At 51.9% G+C, this 12,726-nt stretch overlaps 1 protein-coding gene across 2 annotated transcripts in view; it reads right to left on the bottom strand.

Moving 5' to 3' along the window:
* IPO4 (importin 4) overlaps positions 1 to 12,726 on the bottom strand; it is a 58,153-nt gene that overhangs the window by 16,689 nt on the left and 28,738 nt on the right. For both annotated transcript variants that reach the window (XM_015416687.1, XM_015416679.1), the window contains exons 18-23: positions 12,433 to 12,544; positions 8,539 to 8,657; positions 6,407 to 6,484; positions 4,317 to 4,374; positions 3,376 to 3,481; positions 1,868 to 2,061 (exon numbers count right to left, since the gene is read on the bottom strand). In XM_015416687.1, the coding sequence (XP_015272173.1) occupies positions 1,868 to 2,061; positions 3,376 to 3,481; positions 4,317 to 4,374; positions 6,407 to 6,484; positions 8,539 to 8,657; positions 12,433 to 12,544 (667 nt within the window). The remainder of the gene's footprint in view (positions 1 to 1,867; positions 2,062 to 3,375; positions 3,482 to 4,316; positions 4,375 to 6,406; positions 6,485 to 8,538; positions 8,658 to 12,432; positions 12,545 to 12,726) is intronic.

Here is a 12,726-nt window from a genome sequence, read left to right as displayed (position 1 = left end):
TGCAAAAAGGAAAGCAGAAGGTTAAAATCCCATTGAAATGCATTGCCGCCGAATTTCGGCGGCAAACCGGGAATACAGCAAGCTGATCTGGGGGGACTGGGGGCACCCTCTTTGGATGCCCCTGGAATCGGACCCCCTGGACCAATCTTCTCGAAACTTTGGGGGTCTTTCGGGGAGAGGCTTGAGCAGCCACGGTCCAAATTTGGAGGCTCTACCCCCTCCCCCCAGCCCCCCGCAAAGTTTCAAGAGGTTTTTTGCCATTGACTTCAATGGCCCCATTGGTTATAATGGACCCGAATTTTTCGGGTTTTCCGAAAATTTTCGGATATCTATGGTTTACCGGTATAGAAATTCGGGTTTTTTCGGGTTTCCCGAAAAAATTCGGGTTCAATAAACCCAAATCCGAATTTTACCGAATTTTTTTTTTTTGCACACCCCTAGTCAGGACTAAGGACGCTGGGCCTTCAAAGAAAAAAGATGTGTGTGTGTGTGGGGGGGTAAAGCAAGGGGTGCTTCTGCCTGGCTTCTCCAATGACATGGCACCTGGCTGGGGATTCTCTCATTTTAACAAAAGCCAAGGTCTACATCAGGGGTGTCAAACTCATTTGTTATGCGGGCCAGATCTGATATAAATGTCACTTTGTTGGGTTGGGCCACGTGTGCCATAACACGTAACGCCAGGTACTGGAGGTATAAACTATATATAAAGGACAGCAGCTGGTAAGCTCCAAGTTGTATTCTCACTGCAAGGCCCCACGAGCTGGGAGAGGGGTGCAAAGGAAAACCCAGATGAGCAGACTGGGCAGATGTTCCCACACTGCTTGACTGTTGCAGGAAAGGTTATTCCGCCATGCTGAAGCCACAACTGGAGGAACTCTGCCCACTCCCCTCCGAAACAGTCTCCTGTTCCCTCCCTTGCCCTTGTTGCTCACAGGCCGCATAAGAGCCCTGAACAGGCCTTATGTTTGATACCCCCGGGGTCTACATGATTGCAAATCTTCTGTCATTGAAGCTGCAGATGCAGGGAGTGAGTGGGTGGGGTACGGGCTGGCCCCCCCCATTACATGCCAAGGGGGTTCAGAAGCATGATGCAAAAGCACGCAAGAGCAAACAACTGTGCCCCACTAGAAGAATTCTTGTAACCCAGTCAATGCCCCCTCTAAGCTGTGGAGTGTTGTGAGCAAAAAATCTACTTTGTGAGCTGCTGGCATTCAAGTTGTGAGCGAGCGATTTGGCTTCTGCATAAACTAGTTTGCTCTGGAGCCCTCCTTCCTGAGCTGAGACAAAAATGTGTGAGCTGGGGGCTAAAAAACTGTGAGCTGGCTCACACCGACTCGGCTTAGAGGGAACACTGAACCCAATGGAGAAAAGGGGAACCTTTTCCCCCTGGCCCAGAGACTGTGTGTCACAGAAGATCCCTGGCTAGAAGAGAAGCATTCTGGGAATGAAGAGCGGCCTCATCTGGGGCCGGTACCGGGTTCTGGGAGGCCCCAGGAAGAGAGTTCCCCAGGGGCCCCCCTTCCTGTCTTCTCCCCCCCCACCGGGTCCTGCTCATGTCCTCGTTCCCTCCCACCCCTCCTCGTGCCCCCCACCCGCCTCTCTGTCCTTCCCCCACCTGCCTGCAAGACCTTCCGCTCCCCCCCCCATTGCTCATAGCCACCTGTCGCCCTTTCCCTGCCCGGTGCCACCGGAAAGTACAGGCAACTGAGAAGACGGGCGGTGGGGTCCTAGCAAGTCAGGGTAGAGGGGGCGTGGCATCAACGGGCCCTCCTCGAGGGTCTGGGCCCCGGCCTCATCCCTCCTAACCCGGCACCCAACCTCCGCTTGGGAAAGGGGAAGAACCCAGGGGACAAAGGTGCCCACTCACTTTCTTCTCCAGCGCCAGCCTGATCACCCGGCACAGCTCCGCCAGCCGCCCGGGCTCCCGGAAGGCCTCCTGCTTGCACGCCTTCAGCAGCTTGGTCAGGGTCTCCAGGAGGTCCATCACCACCTGCCGTTCCGTGTCCTCCTGGATCCCCTTGATGTAGGCCGGCAGCACCACGGACAGCATCTTCTGCAGCGCTGCGGAGGAGGCGGGAGGAGGGCCGGTTTAGGAGCTGCCAGGACGATCAGGAAATGCCCCTCCCCATCTTGCTTGCCCCCCTCGCATGACACTGCCTTATGCAAGTCAGACCGTCGAGGTCGTCTATTCTGACTGGCAGCGGCTCTCTCTCCAGGGTCCCAGGCTGAGGTCTTCCGCACCACCTCCTCCCTCCTCCTTTGCAACTGGAGGTGCCGGGGACTGAACCTGGGACCTTCTGCATGTGAAGCAGTGGCTCTCCCGCTGAGCCACCGCTCCTCCTCAAACACCCTGGGGTCCACCAGGTCAGTACTGCCCACTCAGACCGGCGGCAGCTGTCTCTCCAGGGTCTCAGGCACAGAAAGGTCCTTTCACGTCACCGACTGCCTGGCACTTTTTAACTGGAGATGCATGCCGGGCAGAGGCCCCGCCCCTGAGCCCCCCCCCCCCCGCAGTAAAGCCTAACAACATTTATTCCAAGATGAGCTTTCGTGAGTCACAGCTCACGGCTTCAGGTACACAAAGGGAAGATCATACTGGACATTCCTCATAGGGGGACGTTTGCGGCAGAGAGGTTTGGTGTGAATCCCGTCACGTATCTTTCAGGCATAATTTCTCTGCATCAGGGGAAAGGGTGCAACAACACAGGCGACTCCTCTGCTTTTCTCCTGCCTGGTCCTTGGAGCTGGGGATGCTGGGGACTGAACCTGGGACCTTCTGCGTTCCAAGGAGATGCTCTCCAGCGGAACAACGGCCCCCTCCCCAGAACACACGAAGCTGAGATGGAGCAGAGATCATGAACACGTGGAGCAGAGGTCCATTAGTGGCTATTCGCCACAAGGGATAGATAGGAACTCTCAGTCTGGGGCAAGGGATGGTCTGTATTCTTGGTGCTTAGGGGGGGACAAGAGTGGGAGGGCTTCTAGTGTCCTGGCCCCACTGGTGGCCCTCCAGAGGGCACCTGGTATTTTTGGCCTTTGTGTGACACCGAGTGTTGGACTGGATGGGCCACTGGCCTGATCCAGCACTGGCTTCTCTTGTGTTCTTGTGCCTTTGACTAAATCAGACCATCGGTCCATTAAGGCAACTCTCGTCTACTCAGACTGGCCGCGGCTCTCCAGGGTCTCAGGCCGAGGTCTTTCCCATCACCTACCACCTGGTCCTTTTTAACTGGAGATGCCGGGGATTGAGCCTGGGACCTCCAGAGTGCAAAATCAGGGGCTCTGCCACTCACCCATGGCCCCTCCCCCTCCCTCTACTAGACTTGCAAGGATTAGGGCTCCTTCTCCCACCCACCCCTCCAGGCCTTGGCTCACCAGCGCTGTTGGGCTCAGACGGATCGCGCTCGCACACCTGATGCAACGCGATGCAGAACAGCCCCAGAGAACAGAAGGCAGCTTTCCTCACGCCGAGGTAGAAGCACTAAAGACAGGAATGGTGGAGATTTAGAAGTGCAGGGCCCCAGATTTATACCCCCTACCCAGTGTTCCCTCTAAGCTGAGTTAGTGTGAGCTAGCTCACAGTTTTCTAGCCTCCGGCTCACACATTTGTGTCTTAGCTCAGGAAAGATGGCTCCAGAGCAAACTATTTTATGCAGCAGCCAAATCGCTCGCTTACCATTTTAATACCAGCAGCTCATAAAGTAGAATTTTTGCTCACAAGGCTCCACAGCTTAGAGGGAGCATTGGTTGTGAGCGAGTGATTTGGCTGCTGCATAAAATAGTTTGCTCTGGAGCCATCTTTCCTGAGCTAAGACACAAATGTGTGAGCCGGAGGATAAAAAACTGTGAGCTGGCTCACACTATGTCAGCTTAGAGGGAACCCTGCAAACCACTGGAGATTTGATCGGCTGTGCGGATTTTTAAAAAGGTTGCTTTGGCAGCAGCTGCCACCACGGCACAAGAATTTCCTTATTTCCAAATCCTGCAATTACCGTTTCCCACTCCGCGGACTATTCTCACCCTTCTCCTTAACACACCACCCCTTTTCCAATCCAACCCCCAGCTAATTTCTCTTTTCCGTCTATCCATCCTTGACTTTTACTGCCGCTCTCTGGAGTTAGTGGCACCTCAGACACGCCCCTTTCAACCCCCCCCCCCCCGCTTTAAAAAAAACTCCCGCTCCCCAACACAAAGGGGGGGGGGGCTTCTCTCACTCGGCTTCCCGTCCTCTTACTCTGCTCCATTCCAGGTCGCCCACCCCGCCATCGGCCTGTCCAACCACACCAGTTGGACATCCGCCTCCGCCCGCCCATTACCTCCAACAACTTGAAGACTTCCGGGAAGCAGGTGTCCATAAACGGCAGGAAGGCCACGCTGAGACGGCAGGAAAAATGGCGTTAGGGTGGGAGGAGGGGAGTCTTCACCTCTATCCCCTAACACTTTAAGCTCACTATGCCTGGTTATGCCCCTCCCCCACATGTCCCGTCGCATCCGTAACACCCCCCCCACACACACACACCATTTGCTTTCCTTAACAAAAGTGCAGTAAAGGGGGGGGGTCTGCCAGAATACTCTATGCTAAATATTGGAGAAAAACAGAAACTCCTTCGAGAGAAGAAATGCTAAACAAAATTTTGGAAACAGCGGAAAGGGACAAACTAACTTTAATTCTGAAACTACATTTAAAGATACATGATCAAGATTGTATAACTGGTTTGAAGGTTACATTAAGTAAACAATAGAGACACCCAAAACTTGTTTAGGACGTACATAGTAAAAACTTGATACATTTGCAGAGGACATTTAAGGTGAAATACATAAATCTATGATACAGGGCATGAGACTCCGGAGGGCCCAGGTTCAAATTCCCACTCTGCCACAAAGCTCATGAGGTACCTCTGGACAAGCATCATCTACCACACCAGACTGTTGTGAGGACAAAAGAGAGGATTTGGCCCCACTGGTGGACCTCCTGAGGGCCCCTGCGCTTTGGCCACTGTGTGACACAGAGCATTGGACTGGATGGGCCATTGGCCTGATCCAACATGGCTTCTCTTATGTTCTTAGTGGCTATTAGTCAAAAAGTATAGAGGGAACACTGTCTGGGGCAAGGGATGCTCTGTCTTCTTGGTGCCTGGGGGGGACAACAGTGGGAGGGCTTCTAGTGTCCTGGCCCCGCTGCTGGACCTCCTGATGGCACCTGGCATTTTTGGCCACTGTGTGACACAGAGTGTTGGACTGGATGGGCCACTGGCCTGATCCAACATGGCCTCTCCTACATTCTTATTTCCATGAAGGAAGGGCAGGGGGCAACTATGAATCCCAAGGGCCTGCAGCCATTCCCTTCAGGAGTGGTACTTGAGTGCTGCCCTCTCTCACACCGGCCTGTTCCTCTTCTCCTCTCAGGACCGACGTCCTCAGGATGGGCTGCTGAAGGAACTAAGAATCCGTCGCTTCTCGGGACTCCCTTTGCGCTCTCCAATTCACTTCACCCAAATTCAGAATTGACAGAGACCCCGATGCGGGTTCAAATCTACCCACAGACGTGAATCTCACCGGGCGACTCCCCCTCTGCCTCGCGTACCTCACAGGGTTGTTGCCAGGATAAAAAGGAAGAAGGGAGATCCGTGGATGCTGCCCTGATATCCTGCCCTGATATCCTGCCCTGATATCCCCTGTATAAATCGACAATGCCACCTCATTTGGAGTACTCTGTACAGTTCTGGTCCCACCACACCTCAAAACAGGATATTATAGCATTGGATAAAGTGCAGAAAAGGGAAACTAGAATGAGAAAAGGGTTGGAACACTTTCCCAATGAAGAAAGGTTAAGGCGCTTGGGGCTCTTTAGCTTGGAGAAACGACGGCTGAGGGGGGACATGATTGAGGTTTACAAGATTACGCGTGGGATAGAGCAGGTAGAGAAAGAGGTACTTTTCTCCCTTTCTCACAATACAAGAATTTGTGGGCGCTCCATGAAATTGCTGAGCAGTCAGGTTAGAATGGATAAAAGGAAGTCCTTCTTCACCCAAAGAGCGATTAACCCATAGGATTCACTGCCACAGGAGGTGGTGGCGGCTACAAGCATGGACGGCTTCAAGAGGGAATTGGATAAACATCTGGAGCAGAAGTCCATCAGTGGCCAACAGCCACAAGGCATAGATAGGAACTCTCAGGCTGGGGCAAGTGATACTCTGTATTCTTGGTGCTTGGGGGGGGGGCAACAGTGGGAGGGGCTTCTAGTGTCCTGGCCCCACTGCTGGACCGCCTGGTGGCACCTGGTATTTGTGGCCACTGTGTGACAGAGTGTTGGACTGGATGGGCCACTGGCCTGATCCAGCACTGGCTTCTCTTATGTTCTTATGGAGGGGAGGGTGGACCACGAACGCGACAGACAGACACGTACCTGGAGCTGATGGCGATCTCTCCCAGGGAAAGGCAGGCATCTTCCTTTTCGTCCATAAAGGAGTTTCGCACACACACCCTGTGGAGAACGGGAGAGAGAGAGGGAAAGTTTTTGGAACCTGCCTCCTCACAAGCAACACCATAAGGCCGAACCTCATACTGAGAGAACCCGTTTAGGTCTAGTGCTTTCCGAAGTCGTCAAACGGTGGCAAGGCCAGGTCTGAACAACCCCCCCCCCCACACACACACATCAAAATAAAAATCTCTCTCCCTAGGAAATGAGTAAGAGTCCAGGAGCACCTTAAAGACGAACAGAATTTGTGGGAGGGCTTTTGTGAGTCACTGCTCACTTCTTCAGATATCTGAAGGGTGTTGTGAAGGTATCTGAAGAAATGAGCGGTGACTCACAAAAGCTCCTCCCCTGCCACAAATTTTGTTAAGTCATTTAAGGGGCTCCTGGATTCTCGCTCTTTTCTGCCGCTACGGACAGACTGATGCGGCAACCCATCTTGATCTAGCTAGAAAATCATCTTGCCAGCGAGAATGCTGGTTTCCAATCCTCTCCTTGCCTAGTCTGACATTAGGGTAAGCGCCTCACCTGCACCCTGGACGGATCCAAGCGGGACCCAGGTTTGCTAGGCCCAAGGGGCAAGGGTTCCACACGGCACAATCCTGTTTCACTACTGAACACTATCAACATATCTCCTCTGACGACAGTTTCAGGTGGGTGGCCGTCAATGTTCCCTCTAAGCTGTGGAGTCTTGTGAGCAAAAATTCTACCTTGTGAGCTACCGGCATCAAAGTTGTAAGCGAGCCATTTGGCTCCTGCATCAATTAGTTTGCTCCGGAGCCCTCCTTCCTGAGCTCGGACAAAAACGTGTGAGCCGGAGGCTAAAAAACGGTGAGCTAGCTCACACTGACTCAGCTTAGAGGGAACACTGGTGGCCGTGTCAGTCTGCAGAAGAGCCGGATTCAAGTCCAGCAACACACTGAAGGCCAACAAGATTTCCAAGGTATACATTCTGGAGAGTCAAAGCTCTCATCTGAGAGACAGAACTCTGACTCTTGAGAGCTTCTACCCTAGATATCTTTTGGCCTTTAAGCTGCTACGGGACTCAACTAGGGACAAAAAAGGGGGAAGAAACTTAACCCTGAAACCTAGGATCAAGACTAAAGAGGTAAGTCAAACAGAGTAGAGGGCCATGTATTTTTGTATAGCAGAGCAGAGGTCCATCAGCGGCTCTTAGCCACAAGGTATAGATAGGAACTCTCGGTCTGGGGCAAGTGATGCTCTGTCTTCTTGGTGCTGGGGGGGGGGGTCAACAGTGGGAGGGCTCCTAGTGTTCTGGCCCCACTGCTGGACCTCCTGATGGCACCTGATATTTTTGGCCCCTGTGTGAACCAGAGTGTTGGACTGGATGGGCCATTGGCCTGATCCAACATTGGCTTCCCTTATGTTCCTAATACAAAAATACATGGATTTATTAGTAAAGAATTAAAAAACGTATAAGGGCCCAATTACACCTCATATAAAAATACCAAAATCATACACACAGGGGCCAATGGACTTCACCTGATGCTTTTCGGCCTTCTTCAGAGGTCAAACACAACGAGGAACACATTGGCTTATACCGTAGTACAAAACTATTATACAATTATACAACATGGACACAAAACGGACCAGAAAGGAATAGTTCCAAAGTGAAACCACCAGGCACAGAATAAAAGGAAAAACGAGGCCTCCCGAGATTCAATCGCATGCCAAATGATATTTCACTGATGATGATTTCTGAGCCAGAGAGTGCCTCCCAAATGATCGTTTCGTCCAAGCCAAAGCGTCCCGAGCAAAACTGTCCCTTTGGCAAAGGGACTCAGACCTTGTCCTCTCTAGGCCGTGACATCTCGTTGCTCCCAAATCCACCTCAGCCTAGCTCTTGGCCTACAAAGTTCTCCTCGATCTCTCTCCCCACCCACTACGCCGAGCTAAACTACGCTCTCCCTAGGCCCAAGGGATTAATTCAAGCCAAGGGCCTCCCGCATCTGGGACATTCCCTTTTGGAAGTGTAGGGGAACTCAGAGCTAGATTTCCCAATGACCCCCCCCCCCCCCCCGCCCAAGAATCGGGTGACGCACCCTGTCAACTCAAAATCGTCGTCATCTTCGTCGTCAGTCAGGCTCTCGTCTCCCTCCACCTCGGCCTCCTCATCCTCGTCATCGAACAGGAGGAAGGAGCTACCGGTGCCATGGTGGGGCTGCGGAAAGCATAAAAGGGACAAGCGCTTCAGACGCACGGAAAGGTCCCAGGCAGAAGGCAGCATCATTCTTCTCACAGAGGATCTGCGGCCGGCCGTTTTTTCTGGGACTGCGACCCATCGAGGAGCCTCCTCCTTAAAAGACAGTTAACACTCTGGTTTCATACCTCTACCAATCAATGCTCACAGCCCTAAGAGGTACCCCTCTGGAGGGGCCATGGGCAGGAATACAGCTTCAGAAGAAGAAGAAGAAGAGATTGGATTTATACCCCGCCCTTCACTACCCAAAGGTGTCTCAGAGAGGCTTACAAACTCCTTTCCCTTCCCCTCCCCACAACAGACACCCTGTGAAGAAGGTGGGGCTGAGAGAGCTCTGACAGAAACTGCTCTTTTTTAAGGACAGCTCTTATCAGAACTACGGCTTGCCCAAGGTCATCCAGCAGCTGCAAGTGGAGGAGTGGGGAATCAAACCTGGTTCTCCCAGGTTAGAGTCCGCGCACTTAACCACGACACCAAACTGGCTTGGCATCACTACATCAGCTTGGCATGCAGAAGGTCCCGATCCCCGCCATCTCATCTCTCTCCCCTTCACATCAGGTGATTATATATTGCTCCTCCATAAGAGTTTACACAGTCTTTAAGTAGCAGCTGGACAAACCCTTGTCAGGGATGCTCTCGGCTGGTCCTACACTGAGCAGGGGGTTGGACTGGATGGCCTCTAGGGCCCCTTCCCACTCTTGTGGTCCTATCTTTGAGTTGTTATAGCAGTTGTATTTTATTGATTTTCATTATATGTATTGTAATCCTTTAATTGTTGGTCTTATTTATCGTAATGACTACAATGTTTTCAATTGTATGATTCATAAATGTTGTTAACTCGCTCGGAGCCGGTTTCAGGGACAGCGAGTTATAAAATTTAATAATATCAATAAATAACTGGATGAGGCAGCAGGTGATGTGAAAGACCTCTGCCTGAGACCTCGGAAAACAGCTGCCGGTCAGATAATATTCACTTTGACAGACCAAGGGTCTGTCTGGGGAGGGGCCACGGTTGCTCAGTGGGAGAGCCTCTGCTTGGCATGCAGAAGGTCCCAGGATCAATCCCCGACAATCCCTGTTAAAAGGATCAGACAGTAGGTGATGGGAAAGACCCTTTCTTTGCCTGAGACCCTGGAGAGCCGCTGCCAGTCTGAGAAGACCTTGCAGACACTGATGGACCAAAAGCCTGCCTCAGTGTAAGACAAACTACCTGTGACAGTTTCATTCAGGTCAGGAGCTGTGGCTCAGTGGGAGAGCCTCTGCTTGGCATGCAGAAGGTCCCAGGTTCAATCCCCGGCATCTCCAGTTAAAAGGACCAGGCAGGAGGTGATTGAGAAGATCTCTGTGCCGGAGACCCTGGAGAGCCGTAAAGAGGGGCTGTGGTTCAGTGGCACAACATCTGCCTGGCATGCGGAAGGTCCCAGGTTCAATCCCTGGCATCTCCAGTTGAAAAGGACCAGGCAGCAGGTGATGCGAATAGACCTCTGTGCCTGAGTCTCTGGGAGAGAAAGCCGCCACCAGCACTGACTGGGATGAACCCAGGGTCTGAGTCTGTGGAAGGCAGCTTCATGTATTCATAAGCAGCCTAAATATTAACCCCGAGAAGACTAACCACTAATCTCCCTCCCAAACAGTTCAAGGCAGTCAGGGCCAAAAGAATGAAGCCCTCAAAACTGCCTGTCTGAAGAGGCTGAGGCAGCCGCCCAGGGGTGGGTCTTCCGTAGGGGGCCACATTCTGTTGCTCCGCTTTGATGGGGTCTGTGACGGTACCTCTCCTTTATTTTGTGTGGTTAGGTGCGATGTAGTTTTAAATTTCTTTAAAGTATCTAGCGCTGCCACCAGGCGCTGCCACCAGGAATTTAATTCCAGTCTTTAATCAACCTTTCCCACAGTATTGTGCCCGAGCTCTAAGGCTCATTTCGTTGGACTGTGTGGTTCTGAGGATAAGACTCTGGGTTAACAATAAACAAGACAAAACTTTATCGGTAAAGGAAGCGTCTTGGTTACAAGAGGTTTTTGTAGTCAAGTTCAACAGCCCCACATCATCACAGGGCATCCATGCTTCCACGCTTTCATGTTCTGCCATCAGAGGTGCTTTTAGGGAGGTACCGCCAGACACCATATGTAGACAGACTTTGTCCTTAGGGCTCTCTAAAAGATATAGAATCCACCACACACACCATACTTCATTGCCCCCTCTATAGGGATATCCGATCTCGTTTTATTACTCCCTTTCTAGAGGGTGAGAGCTGGCACTCTGAGGACTCCATTGTTCACTTTCTTCTGTTTAATTCTAGTTGCGAAATAATGGAGGCTGCTGCAGAATTTTTATATGATGCAATCAGAAGACGAGGCTCGAATAGCCAAGTGCAGGTGACTGATGCATTCTAGTATCTTCCTGTATTTCCATGCTTTGTGCTTTCATGCCAATAAAGGTTTTGTGTGTGTGAAGAGGTTCTGTTAACTTGCTTAGTAAAAATCTTTCCCCTTTTACTCAGGTCTCTTTCAGCCTTCCCCCCCCCCCCCAAACACTCCTCAAATACTCTGAGTCAGTGTTCCCTCTAAGCTGAGTCAGTGTGAGCCAGCTCACCATTTTTTGGCCTCCGGCTCACCCATTTTTTTGTCTTCGCTCGGGAAGGAGGGCTCCAGAGCAAACTCATTCATACAGCAGCCAAACTGCTCGCTTCCTACTTTAATGTTGGCAGCTCACAAAGTAGAACTTTTGCTCACGAGACTACACAGCTTAGAGGGAGCATCGGTCTGAGTATATTAGATTTTGCCTAATAGGCCCCCTTAAGTATATGTTCTTCTTCCTTTAGAATCTCCATGGCTTTCACGGCACTTCTGCATGATGCTAGTTAGAAGACTGCTTCTCCGACTCTGTGCAGATGGACCACAACTGACAGCTGCTGACTTCAGACTTCAAACTTCAACTGAACCCTCTGCGTTCTCTGTCTCCACACACCCACACACTCTCAGTCACCCACCAATCACCTCACTCGCTCATCTCCCTCTTCCACCCCCCTTCTTGTACTGACACCCAGGGCTATTTTTGGGCAGGAACGCACAGGAACGGAGTTCCGGCTGGCTCCCGAGTTGGCCACGCCCAGCAGGAACCCATTAGCATAACAGGCCACACCCAACAGCAGGAACTCATTAGGATTGGCTACATTAGGAGTGTGTGGCCTAACATGCAAAGGAGTCCCTGCTACAAAAAAAGGCCCTGGGTTCTGACAACAAACAAGGTAAACAGAATAAGAAGCAAAAGGTGGGTGTGGCTGGATGACCACACTGCTGGTAACATGGGGGCGTGGCCTAATATGCTAATGAGCTGCTGTCAGAGGTGTGGCCTAATATGCTAATGAGTTCCTGCTGTTGGGTGTGGCCTATTATGCTAATGAGTTCCTGCTGGGGGTTTTCTACAAAAAAAGCCCTGCTGACACCGACCAACCATTTAAAGAAAAACACACAGATAACTTGAAATCATTACAGGGCCGCTTCGTCCCGCCTCGGGGGAAACAGACAGACCCTCAGAGCCCCAGTAGCAGCCCCCCACCCCCGGCAGCGGCTTTCATGCACCTCCCAGCACCGTGCAATTCCCCAGAGGTGGCATTTACTCGTTGCACAAGCTGCAGAGCACAACATCCAGCCTCCTTAGCGCACGGAGGCAAAGGTTCGAGGTTCGAGTCCTCGTGGCTGCGGCAACGAGCCCGGAAAGCGGCCGTGTGGCTCTTACCTCGATGCCCTCGGTAGACTTGAGAGAGCAGAGCAGCAAGGTGGTGATCCGAGGCAGGTACGGGGCCAGGGCGTCCCCCAGCAGGATGGAGAGCGAGGAAAAGAGGCTGTACCTGGGAGGGAGGGAGGGGACGGGACGAAGAGACCTATCTTAAGTACCCGTATTTTGAAGCTGGCAGCTGAGGGTATTGAAAACAGATCAGCCAATATCATCATGCCCCTATATAAATCAATGGTGTGACCTCATTTGGAATACTGTGTGCAGTTCTGGGCACCACACCTTAAAAAGGATATG

The sequence above is a fragment of the Gekko japonicus genome, unplaced genomic scaffold (assembly GCF_001447785.1).
Source record: "Gekko japonicus isolate JY-2015 unplaced genomic scaffold, Gekko_japonicus_V1.1 scaffold2869, whole genome shotgun sequence".
NCBI classification, from domain to species: Eukaryota; Metazoa; Chordata; class Lepidosauria; order Squamata; family Gekkonidae; genus Gekko; species Gekko japonicus.
Note: the sequence above shows the minus strand (reverse complement) of the source record. Positions and strands in the feature narration are given on the sequence as shown.